Source organism: Atta colombica, unplaced genomic scaffold (assembly GCF_001594045.1).
Source record: "Atta colombica isolate Treedump-2 unplaced genomic scaffold, Acol1.0 scaffold98, whole genome shotgun sequence".
Lineage (NCBI taxonomy): Eukaryota > Metazoa > Arthropoda > Insecta > Hymenoptera > Formicidae > Atta > Atta colombica.
In genome coordinates, this window is record NW_017259592.1 from 455527 (window position 1) to 471372 (window position 15846).

The following is a 15846-nucleotide window of genomic DNA, read 5'->3' on the forward strand; positions in this document are numbered from 1 at the left end:
TGTGTGTGTGTGTGTGTGTGTGTGTGTGTGTGTGTGTGTGTGTGTGTGTGTGTGTGTGTGTGTGTGTGTGTGTGTGTGTGTGTGTATCACTTAGGTTGAGAAAATAGAATCTTATCTTTGCGCCAGTTTATTGACATTAAATCTTTTATACGAATAGTATACACATATCACTTAAGTAACAAAGTAAATTTTGTGATATAATAATTTTTATGTAATAATTTTTTTGAAGGAAAAATTATAGCTGTACTTGGGTTGAAATAATAGATATTATGTTTATATTGACATATATAGGAACATATATAGGAATCTAGTATTGAAATTTCAAGCCAATACTACACAGTTTATAAATCCTTCGGAATTCCTCAAAAAGAAATATTACTTATGGATTTAGAATAAGTTCCTTTCTTTTAATTATAACTATAACTTTTGCATAAAATCGCCAATATAATAGGTGATTTATAGATTATTGTCACTGAAAACAAATTCGCAAATAAAATTGCACTATTTTGTCACATTTTTCAAACATTTTAATTCAAAGGTAGATATCAATAAATGACAATTTCAGCACTTTTAAATTCAATTTTTTCAAAAACGTGACATGATAGAGCAATTCGTTTCTATCTTCGTATATGTTATCTAGCGTGATAAAAATTTATAAAAATTACTTTGTCCAGTCTATGGTACAAAAGAAAGTTTATTTTAAATTGTCGACAATGTAATCGGTGCGCATTTTGTACGAACTGGAAATTGTAAAATTTACACGAGAATATTATTAGGCATCACCTTGTCTAAATATGGTTTCATTTGTTTATTTATATTGAAAAATTATAATAATGTGCATTACATATTATATTAGCAAAACGTTCTATAAAAAAAAATACCTTGCGTAATTGCTGCTACACCTCTTTCATGAACAGGAGAACCAGGAATACTCGCAGGACTGTGTGAAGGTGATGCTAATCTTTGTAACTGTTGATATTCTTGCTGAAGTGCTTGTATGCCTGGTCCAGGTGCACCCGATCCTTCCGATGCCCGACGAACAGGTGAGTATCTCTCAGTAGCAACATGGCTGCTTGGTTCCTTATACGAATCCCTATTACTTACTAAAATTAATATACACATTAGAAACATTTTCTCGAATTAAAACAAATATATACGTGCATTGTGTACGTGTGCGTGTGTAAATTAAAAATTATTTACCTAACTTGCATAAGAACACTTAATAATAAAAAAATATTTTTTTTTAATTCTATGAAATACCTCTCTCACTTACAAGATGAAAATTATTCTTATCTCTCTCTGAGATCAGAAAAAAGTTAATACCTATTGTAAAAATTTTTTATTGTTTGAATGAAATATATTGTATATTATTTTGTACATTATATACACATTGCGATCCATAAATTTTGAAATTGATTATTTTATCAGTAGCGCCATCTATAAATTATTGCCCGAATATCCATGATTCTTAGCTTATATATAAAATTTAAATAATCTACAATTAATTGATCGCATATTGTTTTACATAGCTTATTGATTTAATACATTATAAATTGAAAAAAAAGAGCAACCGCTACAGAATTTTGTTTTAAAATTCTACAACGATCAAACAAGTTCGAAATGTAAAAAAAAGTTTATGAAAATGAAACATTAAATCGACCAAACATTTTTCGATAGCATGCCAGAGATTTTCTATTTAGAACATATACTATTGGAAGTGGAATTACCTATGCCATCTATGTACGAAACGTCGCCATCTTCTATATGAGAGAGAAAGCTAGACAGTCTCAAATATTCGCAATGCGCATGAGTCAGGTACTGTCATTTGTGTGAGTTGTTTTAGTGATTCTTATATATTGATGTTAATTTCAGAAGTTTTAGATTGTATGTATCTTAGACAAAATGATAATAAAACTAACTTAATCTATTGTATATAATAAATTAGTGTTAGAATAAACTTTAATATAAGAATGCATATAAGGTTAAAGTAAAATTGGCTCAAATATTCTTATAAATTCTACAAAATAACAATATTTTTCACAAAATTTTTTATTTTTCAGAAAAACCTTTTCAAAAAAAAATAAATATAATATATCAATCAATATATTAAATATTATATATTAAATATCAATAACATATAAACCTATATGTTGTCACATAACTGATGTCTACATAAAATATTTCAGAAATTAACTTAAGTGAAATGCGGGCAAACAAGTTAAGCACATGCGCATTACAATCAACTGGGACTCTAGTTTTCTCTCTCGCACAGGTGCTGGTTTCATGTTCAACGCTCCATTCTACTTCTAGTAGTACAATGAACAGTAGCAGTAAAGGCTGTAAACACGTCGGGAATAAGCTGATTTTCCGGCCTAGCCAGAAATAGTTGATCGATTAACATCAAATTAATGTTTGATTCAATGTCGCTAATATTGAATTAACATCGATTTTATGTTGAGCGATTGAATCATTACTGTGATGTTGATCGATCAACCATTTCTGGCTAGGCCGGAAAACCAGCTTACTTCCAATGTGTCTACAGCCTGTACTGCTATTACTCATTGTAGACGCTTAACTCTAAGACCGGTATTCATAGTCTTCTTATTTTAAGACCGTCTTAAGTAATGTCTTAAGTCGCTAATGCGGCCCTCTGATTGATTCATAACATCTTAAGACTGTACTTAAGAAGTCTTAAATATAAGATCCGATTATGAATATCTAAAACCAATATTCATAGTCAGTTCTTATATTTAAGACCGTCTTAAGTTCTGTCTTAAGGAATCACTATGAGAACTGACTAGGAATAATCCGGCATAATCTCTCATTTTTTTTCAGTACGTCATGAATTCAAAAGAACAATGTATCACTATAAAATTTTAAAGTCGGTTTATATCTGCCTACAAACTTTATAAGAGCTTATGGAATAAAGCATTAATGTGCATTTCCAATGTAGATTAACTTTAATCAACTTATTCTTTATCTTTTCTAGTTCTAAAAATTAGGAAAAGCTGAAGAGTAAGTTGAACCAAAATTAAAGTTAATTTACATTGGAAATGAATATAAGTACATCAAATGAACATTTTCCAATGATATGCTAGATTTCATAAGTGAGAGGTTGTGGGAATTTCTTCCTTCACGAAATTGACATGCCATCGAAAATTGTTTGTTCAAATTAATTCTTTTTATAAATCTTTTGGATCATTTTAAATGTTTGTTTGATACTCTTCTTTTAACATCCTTTTTTCGAAATCAGAACATATCGAATAGAAGACACAGTAGTGCTTGCGCACACCGCGAATAATGCGACACTGAGCGTACATTTTATTTTAACTTAAACGAGATCAGCTAATCGTAGACTAGCTAATCGTTTAAAATTTTATACAATACATAATTAGCAAGATTAGAAACATTTCATAAAAAAAGTAACTTTATAGAAATAATTTGTCACCACCCGTTTACTCATTACAAAAAAATATCTCGTTACTGTTACCGTCACTATTAGGAACGGTAGAAAGTAATAATTTGGAAATAATAATTTGTTGGAAAGATATTAGATTTTAAAATTGCAATATTTAATGATGAATATTAAATTTAATAATTAATATTAAAATAAGACTCTAAACTAAGTCTCCATACAGCAAATATTTTTAAACTTATTTCAATAAATTTTCTATAATAATTCATATATTTTTGTTTCTTAATATGCATGTCCATTATATATGCAATATGCAATAGTTCATTTTAATACAAGTAGAACATTTTAAATCCGGTAAAACTTTAAAAAATGGGCGACCTTACCAATTCCAATGATCTTGATATAGTTGTCAAGGTCATGATCCTGAGTGATCTCCCACAAATTTTAACTATCGCTTGTTCATTAAAAAGTTATTAATAAATAAAGTTTAAATTGAACGTTTCTCATTTCTTTCTAAAAAATAGATTCATGGAAAATCGAAACCCATGTGCAACAGTACAAATACAGAAGTCGTTCGCTTCTAAACAAGGGGGAGATGGGGTGAGAGTCACTTCAGATGGAAGTCGCGCTTCCCCAAGCAGGGGGAAGGTAAGGTGGAAGTCACTTCGTGTGGAAATCGTACGCTCCTAAGAAAAGAAAGTAAGTTCTTTTATTAATAACTTTTTAACAATGAACGACGATTTGTAAGAGATCGCCGACTTAGAGTTATGATCTTGACAACATATGTCAAAGTTATTGGAATTGATGAGGTCCCAGTTTCTGAAGTTTAACTCAAAATCCTTAAGTTTAAGACAAAAATGTTTCAGACAAAAGTTACAAGAGAGAAAAGTGACCTTGATTAACTTCGAGATATTCTTAAAATCAGATCAATATTCCCTTAATTTTTTAAACAGAATCATATAGTTCTTTTGCATGACATGATTTCTTTAATTATTCTGCACATAAAAGTATTAAGATAAAGAATCATATCAAAGAATCATATTTTTCGAGTTACTTTATACTTTATTATGGCACATATTGACATAAAATATTAAATACTTCGTAGTTGTATCTGGAGAATTCTTAACGATTCTTTTCTTTCATAAAAATGTTATCATCAAACCGAGAATTGATAAACCGTGGAAAAGAAGATGTTAATTGCGTGATAATTTTATTTCTGTTTGAATAGAAGAGTGAAACAAAAAAAAATAATTAATAGAGGGATCGAATATCTAACACCGCAGGTAAATCGGAGGATGGAGGATTTTCAAAACTAACAAAACTATAGAAATTCAGTTAGTCTTGGTAAATTCCCTTGGTATATAGGTTTCTGATCCTATTATTGGGTCACAGTACTATGTATCTCAGTTTAGCTTTAGAATTTCTTTGGGAGCAGAGGCTCGCTTATGTTTTTGCATTTGATAGTAGTAGCATTCTTACTCTTTAGAGTTTGTCAACACTCGAAGAGACCTCGACTATAGTTTAACGAATTCGAATGGCGAACACGAAAAATCGCATATACGGAGCATAGATGGAAATCCAGATCGCGAGTCAACTGAGCAACGAGCCACTTGACGCCCCTAGAAATTCAGTTCATTCGATATCTAAAAACAATTGAGTCTCATATTCCTCTATCAAAAGATGAGGAAATCGATAGTATAAATTAAGATGCGAGAAAATCCCAGTAGTGTAAAAACATTCAGAAATATTTTATGTTAATTTTAAGAGAGCAAATTTCTTTCAGATCATTGATCTAAATCATGAAGTGAGTTCTGAAAGAAATCCTCAACCTGAAAGTCAATTACCTAACGTTTCTGGATATTTTCCTGAATTTAAGAAAAGAACTAACTATATTCAAAAATAAATTTTAAGGTCCGCTCTTAAAATACAATCGTATATTTATCTCTTTAATTATAAATGCCAATGCGCTTCCAGAAATTAAAATTAACTAAACAAATTAAGAATAAACAGAATAGACAGGAAAAAAGATGCCTCTCAAAATAATCCTACTGTCGAATAAATTAATAGCCAGAACATTTGAACATTTTATTATCATTAGAAAAATAGTCATTAGGAAAATAGAAAAACAAGAATATAAAAACGCGCTAAAATATAAAAACATTTCCGATTCTATTTCCCTTGCTAATTTTTTGAATTTGTCCTCAATTTCCTCTACTTCATTAACCCAATCTATTTCTTCTTCTCAAGTTAATATAACATCTCTTCTCATCCTTCCAATCCTCATATTCCTCATTTATTTCTTCAAATCAAAATAACAACCATCCTGAAATTTTTCATTTCTCTTTTCTGAAACCTCCTGAAATTCCTTTAGAATCTGAACTAACTGTTAACAATCCTCTCCCTCAGCCATTAATAATTTACAATTTCCTACTCTGACCTTTCAAATTCCCACAATTTAGAAAAATTTTTCCCTCCAAATACTTAATTCCAATTTTCTCAATCCTTAAATTATTTAGAGTTAGTAAATCTATTAAAATTTAGAGCTTTCCTATCCTCAACTTCCTCAAACGAAAATCTAATCAAAATAATCTAATCTTTATCTCAAGAATCTATCTTATTTTTACTTTTCCCTTACGCTGCTTACGTCAGAATCCACTTTGAATCTTTTAATCTTTTAGTTTATCATTATTAAATGAACTTATACTTACATCACATCATTTTGATTCCGTTAATTTAAATGATTGAACAATATAATACAATAATGAAAGAATTTTCATATTACCATTAATAATTTAATAAATCTAAATACTTTTAATTTATTAAATGTTTTTTAAAATGTTGATAGGGTTGATGTTTTTAGGGTTTCACGAGTATTATCTTCAAAAATATCAAAAGATTTGCAGGTTATCGCCATTTTTATCCATTGCCAACGTTTCGTAAATCTTATCACTTCAGAGTGAGGAGCGCACTGATACAGTTGATTTTTTAAAAATGTTTTTAAAAAATAAACTTCTATTAATTATAATAATTACTTATAAATTGTTTAGATTTCATTTATTTAAAATTATTATAGATACTTCCATCCATGAGATTCATGTAAGTCCTAACTATGTATTGTAACATTTACATGATATTTGAAACTCTAATTTCTTAATAATTACTATAGGAAGTTTAATGGACATAATTTTCGTTGGAAACTGAATGGATATGATCTGGCAATCTATTAGGTTTACAACTTTACTTCCGCCGTTTTTTTTCCGAAATTCGAGGCTTTATTGTAAAAAACTGATTATACATTTATGATTCAAAGTATTGTCCATCGCTGGCCACTATTTTCTCCCATCTTTCGGGTAGCGTACGAATCCCGCGTCGAAAAAACTGGTCATCTTTTAAAGCTATCCACGAATCGATCCAATTTTTTACTTCTTCATAAGGAAGTGCTGGTCAGCCAGGCCGTGTGCCATTGATCGAAACAAGTGATCGTCAGAGGGAGTAACGTCTGGAGAATACGGCGGGTGGGGTAGAACTTCCCATTTCGTTTCCAAGTATGTCTTGATCACTTTCGCAACATTGGGTCGAGCATTGTCATGCTGCAAAATCACTTTATCGTGCCTCTCGTTGTATTGCGGCCGTTTATCTTTCAATGCTCGGCATCAATTGCGTTCGATACCGATCGCCTGTGATTATTTCAGTCGGTTTTAAGTCCGTAATACACTACGCCGAGCTGGTCCCACCAAATATAGAGCATGATCTTGGACGTCAAAATCACCATTCTTGCGGAAGCGTTGAAATCACTCACGACACGTTCTTTCACTAATAGCGGCCTCACCATAAGTATTTGAGAGCATTCGATGAGCCTCAGCCAGATTTCTTCATATTGAAGCAAAAAATTAAACCCTCCCGCAAATGAGAATTTAGCTCGTAAACTGACATTTTCAATCGAGAATAACTTTATGATGCAGACACAAATCGACTAATGTTTCTATGGGGTTATGTTGACAGATGCCCAAGTTTATTGTATGACGTCCATGATCTATTTATTTAGACCACCGCTAAAGCCATCTATAGGAAAATGGCGGAAGCAAAGTTGTACATCTAATACATTAATATGTTTACATATCTAACGATCAAACCGATTTGTAATTGTAATTGTATACTCGCATTATCGTGTATTGTAATGTAGATAATCTCACCAAGTTAACTTTTTTTCTATGTATTTGAATTTAACGATAATTACTGAAGAGGACTAATCGTCAAAAACATTATAAGTACTAGTTTAATATTAATAAAATGTATGATTCACAACATCTTGCGTCGACTATTAAAAGCTTTTTATTAATCATTGATGTTCGGTATCCCTATAATTCACGGCGTCTGGTTATATCGCCTAATCACATCGACGAAAAATCGATCTATCTACGAGACGTCGATCGCTAAACGACGCGTGCATCACGCGTAATCGATTGGAAAAGATCATATCATCATGGCCGCTCTAACTATCTAGTTGACTGCATGTGTCTTGTCTCGTGGAAAGGTATCGCGCTACCGCTGAGATCCTTTCCGTATCCGCTGTGAAACACATTCGCCCGCGCTCGAGGCATATTTAATAAAAGTTTGGAAAGCAGAGAAGATATCATTTTCTCGACCAAGTGCCCTCGAAGCATTAATACCGCGGAAAACGCTTGGATGGTGATCGCGTGGCCGCGCCATTACGAGTTCATCGCGTGCGCAGCAAGATCGCCAACAATTGATTTATTTAAAATTAATTGCATCATCTTATTTTAATCTCTATTTTTCATTCATTTTCGCAAAGTCGCACGGTCCTATTTCAGGTCTTATCTTATGGAATTATTTCCTTGACCTAAAATCGAATCAATGAATACACTGATTCAAACAGAGGCATTGCGTTTGTAGGTTTGTAGATAATTGTTTTGAAACCTTAATAGAGTACGTTTGAGTCGTGATCGATAAGGCATTGATCCACAGCTATAGTTAATGAGACGTCTCTCCATGCCACTTTCTTAAATTTTAATTCTCGTAAAATGAAATCTTCTGGAGCTCGAACATAAGCTATTCATTTTTCAATAATCATACTTTAATACTTTTATGCACAGAATAATAAGAGATAAATCAGTTGATGTAAAGAAAACGCGGTAATTATTCGGATTAATGGATATTGTGCCGATAATCTTGATTGTCAAAGTCATGACCCTAAGTGACCTCCAAAAGGTTTTAGATGGCGACCACTGTTCAAAAATTATTAACAAATAAAGTTTAAAAAATGTCTTATTTCTAACGTATACAATATTAAAAATTACCCTACACCCTTCCTGCCTACAGGCGACTTTCCAAGTGAAACAAAGACCCCCCCCCCCCCTCCTGCTTAAAAGTGATCGACTTTCCACGCAAAATGAGGCCCACTCCATTTCCCCTTCAAGGGGCGATCGATTTTCTCCTGGACAGAGGAGAAAGTGGGGTAAATTTCGCTTCGCTTGGAAAGTCGACGCCTTGAGGCAGAAAAGGGAGATGGGGTGGAATCCACTTGGTGATGTGGAAAATCATACGCCCCTGAACAGGGGAGAGATGGAATGAACGTCCCTTCGCATGAGAAGTTGAATGTCCGTCAATATATAGCAGAAATAAGACATTATTTTTTAAACTTTATTTAGTAACTTTTGAACGAACAGTAACCGGTGCCTAAAATTTTTTGAAAATCACTTAGAGTCATGACCTTGATAATATATGTCAAGATCAAGATCAGCGCAGTATCCGTTAATTCGAATAATTAAAAAAAAACACATAGTTGCATATTATGTATGCAAATCACAAAATGCATAATTTTTTTAAGAAGCAATTATGTATTTTCTTTATACTAACTGATTTATCTCATTATTCTGTGTATAAAAATATTAAAATATGATTATAAAAATTTTTTTTGATAATTTTTCAATAGCTCTACTTCATTCATTTTAATATTTTTACAAGCAGAATAATTAAAAAAATCAAATTACATAAAAACTATAAATTCCGTTTAAAAAATTTTAGATAACTTAGACCTTAAAGGCATTCTTCTCAAAAACAACTAAGATCATCATCTTCTTTCCTCTGTAACTGAGGAACTTTTCTAAGTGGAAAATTTTTGTTTTAAATATAAGAATTTTGAGATATTCTACTGGATTAAAATAGACCTGTATGTACTTAATAAGAATATTATAATTTACAAATTTGATTAAAAATTCTTATTGTTATTGAATAATATTCTTATTAAGTAATAAATTTCAAAATTATCATATTGTTATTAAGAGAGCTCACCAATATTCATTATCAGTACTAAATAGTTCACGTTATATATGAACAGTATTAGTAGTAACTATGGGAATGCAGCTTAAAACATAAAATACAAAATACAAATTTCAATGTTTAAATTTCTATTTAAATAAAATATTTTTATCCAATCAAATATAATACCATACAAAAATAATATGATATATTTTTTTAATAAATATAAAGATAATAGAAAAGTAACGATAAAAGTAATTTCTGAATTCATTACTATTATTGCAAAAATGCCATAACATTAATGTTACCATTACGATAAAAGTAATGATAGTAATAGCATTACCAGTAATGTTATCCTGTGAGAAATGAATCATCAATTAGATGTAGAATCGAAGATGTCAAATTGGTACCAAATTTATCGTATCGATGTCTCGCTGATTCCCAATTCTGATAATTAGTTAAGAATCACGGGTACATTATCCAAATTTATGGATGTGCATATGTACACTTATGCGTATATGACTGATAAAAAATCGAGACTGATAATAAAAAAACTGACAATAAAACACAAACTATGAATTTATATATTCAAATTTATTTAGTCCCTTCAAAATAATCCTCTTTTAATACATTTATACTAATGTTTCTTCCAATTTTCGAAGTACTTTTTCAATCAATTTTAGGTATAGCCTTCAGAACGCGCAGCGAATTCTCTTTTTTTCATTCGATTCAATTCGCATCAATCGATTCAAAACAATGTTCACAAAGTAATAATTTCATAATTTTCCGAAGAAACAGGAAGTCACACGATGTCATGTACCAGCCGATTATAGGTGAAATGTTCATGGAATTTTTGGCCAAAATCATGAACAAGATAAAATCTAGTGTTTTTACAACAATGCAAAATGCGTCTTACGCCCAAATTGTTTTTCAAAATCAATTGGAATAAACTAAATAATATTCCAACACGTTCAATCATATCTCGAATTGTCAATCATACTAGTAATCATTAAATCTTTGATTTGTTTAATGTATTGCTCATTTGTTGAAATGAAAGATCCTTCAGAATGATCTTCGTTTAATATGTTCTTTGAACATTTTATATCATTCAAAAATTCTTATTCTTGAAACACTTATCATCGAAACATTTCCGCAACACAAAGTTTCATTCCGGAAACAGAATTTTATACAAATTCTTTACTCAACAAAAATCGACATGCTAAAAATTATTAGCAATTTATTTGTAGATTAAGAAAGGTAATGTGAAATTTTTGGCAAAAAATAGAAACAATCCTAGTAATAAAAAAAAATATGTTTCTTCAATATATTCGAAACGCACAGCTTAAATGACTCAATCCCGATACTTTTTAATTATATAATAGTAATACACTATATTGTCTACGCATGAGTGCGCGTGTGCACAAGGCAAGAGATATGTATATATACGTACATAATTTTGACAAAAATTAGCCATCGTTCATATTTAATCCTTCAATGCAAGAATATTCTATTCCATTCTATTCCATTCTAAATTACATTCTATTTCAAATTACAAATAAACATTTTTATTTTAATTATACTTTTGTACACATTTCATTATGATGCTTTGAAAGTATATCCTCATTCGAATAGCAAAGAATAGTTTTACAAACTATCTCATTTTCATTTATATGTTTAGAAATCTTGTAAAATTGAATATTACACTGTTCAATTATTATCCGGCTATTTACTATTAACATCTACTATTAATATCTTATGGTCCGTCAAGGATATAGTCGGGGTTTTCCAGAAAGAGACACAATGAGTATATTCCGAATACTGGAGTGAGTATATTCCGCTTACTTGCACTAAGCAAAAAAAAATTAACTCAATATGTTTATATATTATAACATTCGTAATGTAAAATAACTTATCTATTACTCTTTAACGTTATATAATCTTTAACGTTATATTTCTTATTACTCACATATTACTGTTTATTCTTTCTATAAGACGTGAGAATATGAACGCTCAGTAAGAGATGTGAGCGACATATTACAATTCATCGCTCAATGTGAGCGCTCACGATCTTAAAAAAAATAATAAAGAGTAATAAATAAAAAATATAATATTAAAGATTATCTATAATAGATAAGTTATTCTATATTACGAATACTATATATAATTAAAAAACATATATATATATAACTATATATAATAAAAAAACATATTAAATGGATAATTAATTTTTGCTCAGTGAACAATCCAGTCATACTGAATATACCCAGTATAACAATTATCATTTCATCTTTGTTTAACATTTGGCAAACAAAGATATAATGATTTACTGTATTAAATTATATCACCTATGTATCCTACATCACACGTATCAACACGTTGCGCAAATTTCAATGTTAGAGTCAATGACATCGAAAAAGAAGAATTAATCTTATTATTAAAGCCTGGATTAAAGTTCTGAGATCACGTCAACCATAGTTAACTCTTCCTATTGCTCCTCATCATCGCGGCGCTGTTGCTCTCCACATTGCACGTCACTTTATTATGACATATGTTGACATAAAATCTTAAATATCTCGTAAACTATTAATTCTTTTAGTTAAATTATCGTAATTTAATACTTTTATGAACAGAATAATAAGATAAAACAATTAGTGTTACCGTTAAGAAAGATACCGTAATTTGCATTTTAACAAGGAGTGAAATTCTAAGGCAATTGTTCCCCCTCGCAATTTTAAAATTCCTTCATCGACTTCCAGCAAAAAAATATTAAGATCTAATTGGCAAAGAAAACCTAATGAATATACCACTATATCTTTGAATTATACCTCTCAACAGAAAAGATCCGCTCTTTTGTCCAGAATAATTCTCTGCTGTCATTGTTTGATGCTTTTCCGTGCCACAGAGTACGAGCATAGAGAAAGCAAATTTTCTGCTTTCCAAACCAGCGCCCCAATCGACGCAGACTATCAGCGCTTGTGAGAGTAAACATGTGTTAAAGCAAAAAAAACTGCTAGTTTTCCAGTAAAGATGTCTAGTTCATGAAGATTTCTTTTTATTGGATAATAAATCAAAAAGTAAAAAAAAGATTCGGTATACGAAATAAAGTAGAAAAAAATAATGATTGAATATCATAAATTATTTAATAATGTCAAGAGAGACATTTCATAAGAATTTATCTATTGGAATGACTTTTATTTCTTTTATTCTGAACAAAAAATTAAATTATCAATATCCAGTGATTAAATACTCAATCGGCGCTAGCAATCGGCAAGAACTAAACATTTGTTCCGATGAATTCACTCGCACCGATGACACGCGCGGAATCTGAATCTATTTTTATTATGCGCGGTCTCATAAGATATCATGTATATATTTTTGATGCTGATTGGCGCTGATTATTGAAAAGCAGGAAATCTGTTTTCTCTGTATTCGTACCTTTACTCAAGCTGTCAGAGAAAGAGAAAAACAGAGAGAGAGAGAAAGAGAGAGTGCTTAATTTTTCACTGCTTTATCAACAAGAATATTTTGTTTTAAATTGGCCAATTAGCGATAAATCCCTCTTGTTAGTCACACATCACTTCTAAACATGTATGTGGAACTGGGCCCGTGACGGATTTCACTCATGCTATCTAAAAATCGAAAGGAACCCCATATTTTAATATTAAATGCTCTTGACTAGTCGCGGCGATCATGTTGGAATCGTGACATCAGAAGCGAGGAATGACAACTTATGATGCATGCTACTTTTAAATAAAGATAATTTGGATGGAACGAAATGACGAGATCACTTTAAAACACTTGTAAAAATCGATGAAAATTTTTTCCTTTCTTCGCTTGATAATCAGTAAATGGTCATAAAAGGCGTAAAGTGAGCCTGCATTCGGGCAGAAACACATGATCCGAGCTGTTGAAAGATATTAAAATATACACTTTTATATATAAAATTCGAGATAAGATTCAAGATAACTTTTCATCGATAATTACGACTTTGATAAATATATGAGACAAGTCACATTTTCACAATTAAATAATAACGAAATGGCATGTAACATAAATTTCGTCAAAACGTCACTTTTTCACGCCTATAAATTCGGCCATTTATCATGGTGTGGCGCTGTAACAAGCACGAGCCCATGTCCGTATGCTCGCCTGCGGCACGCTAAGAATGAACGAGATAGCGAGTGCCTTCTCACACTAGTCGCTTGTTTCAAATGACCAAAAATGCTTTCTGGGCGATCTCGGCCGCTCAGCGGCCCTATACATCAATAAGGGGCGAGGAGCATTCTAAATAAAATATAAGTTTAATAAATTGTAGTAATAATGTATTCTTCCCATTAATCCAGAATAATATAAATCATGCATTAAAACGCAACAGTTTACAAGATATTTAATTGTTTACGATTTTTCATACGCGTTATATAGTATACTCCTCCTTCTCACTCGAAAGCAAGAATAGTTCAGTAGAAGTAGAATTTTATCGGAAAAAAATTATAAACCAACATTTCTTTTCGAAAATCTCGAAAGGCCATCAGAATATGTTTGAGACACAAGACTTGTGAAGAAAACATGCGAAAAAAATTGAATAGTTTGCAAAAAAGCAAGTTTTTCGCTTATAAAACGATAAATATTAATTGTATGGAAAAAAATTCGGTATAAAAAATATTCAAAGTAACTACAAAATAAGACATGGAACATTAAAATCGATCTATTAATTCAGTAAAAAAAAAAACAAAAGGCCTTTTTTCATTCGCTCTCTGTTCATTCGAGATTTAAACGCAAAACTTTGAAATTCTCGTAAAATATAGCCCTTATAATGACGAACAAATCTAGCTCTGAACAAGCCTGAAATGTTCATTAGTTTTTACAAAAAGCCATTTGTTCACTAAAAACCTGTCTGCGAAAAACTTAATTTTTTCATTTTTAAGTCGCACAACAATTTACAAGGGTGATTTTTCTTCTTCAAGAGTTACACTATCACGTACACTTAATAACATTAAAAAGCAATTATCAAAAAAATTAATGATTTATGAGTTATTTAATATTGTGTGACATAATAAAGTAACGTATCTTATAAACTATTAGTTTCTTTTTTTTATATCTCTACCTTAAAATAATAATTTTTAATTATTATAATTAATATAATGATATGATATTATACAAAACTTAATATAATAATATACAAAACAATTAAAGAGGAATCATATTGTGTAAAAAATTCAAATGATTCCATTTTAAAAAATAAATCTTCAAATGTTAATCTTCAATTGTCCCCAATCTCTTCACCCATAAAATAATTGTTTTCACTATGATGTCCCCTTTTGTATTGAACACGTATAAACTACTTTTTCATATATCTTCAAGGTACGCTAAAAATTAAATAATTGATTACTTTATATGTTTATATTTTTGATACTTCTCGATTTTCAAAGAATAATCGAAATTATTACCCCTTAAATTCTAATTTGGTAAATAAATTGCTATAATTGATATGTATATTTATATGTATATTTATATTAAATGTAATATAAATGTAACACATAAATTATTTAAACACGTTTTGAATGAAATTTTTAATTCCTTATTAATTACTCGATTATTAGATTCAACAATTATTTAGTGTGGAGATTAAATACCGAGATGATTTCGATTTCAGCAATTGTATACCAGTTATCATGTACGCCTTTATTTTTATAAACTCGCGACGCTAAAAATTGTTAACAATGCCGACATGTATCAGAAAGAAAGGGGCCGATTTTTGCTTTATATATTCTGTCTATAATATAAATGTTACATAGATATGCAATGTCAAAAGTTTCAAAACAGCTAATTTTCCTGGAAAGTATTGGTTTATTAGAAAAATGTTTCAAATAAAAGTCGTAGGGCTTAAAAATCTGTTAGATGGTGATATTTATTTGAATTTTTGAATAGGAATGCACAGATATCTGGGAAGTCCATTATCTAGTCATATCCGACCGAATAGCCAAATATCTTAGTATTCGTCAGTATCTGGCTGAAATTTTATATTGAAAATTCGCGTCATTGATATAGAATTCTATTCATTTTTATTATTTTTCCCTTGCTTTTCTTTTTTCTCTATTGTTTAAGTTGAACGCCGAATATCCGAAAAATATCCGGTATCTAGCCGGATATAT

The 15846-nt window shown here is 30.4% G+C and overlaps 1 protein-coding gene across 4 annotated transcripts in view; it reads right to left on the reverse strand.

The window, feature by feature from the left end:
* LOC108693785 (serine/threonine-protein kinase SIK3-like) overlaps positions 1–15846 on the reverse strand; it is a 214862-nt gene that overhangs the window by 84533 nt on the left and 114483 nt on the right. For all 4 annotated transcript variants that reach the window (XR_001932039.1, XM_018202925.1, XM_018202924.1 and 1 more), the window contains one exon: positions 882–1103. Coding sequence is in view for 3 of the 4 variants with exons in the window: in XM_018202925.1 (XP_018058414.1) it covers positions 882–1103 (222 nt within the window). In the remaining variant the exon portion in view is untranslated. The remainder of the gene's footprint in view (positions 1–881; positions 1104–15846) is intronic.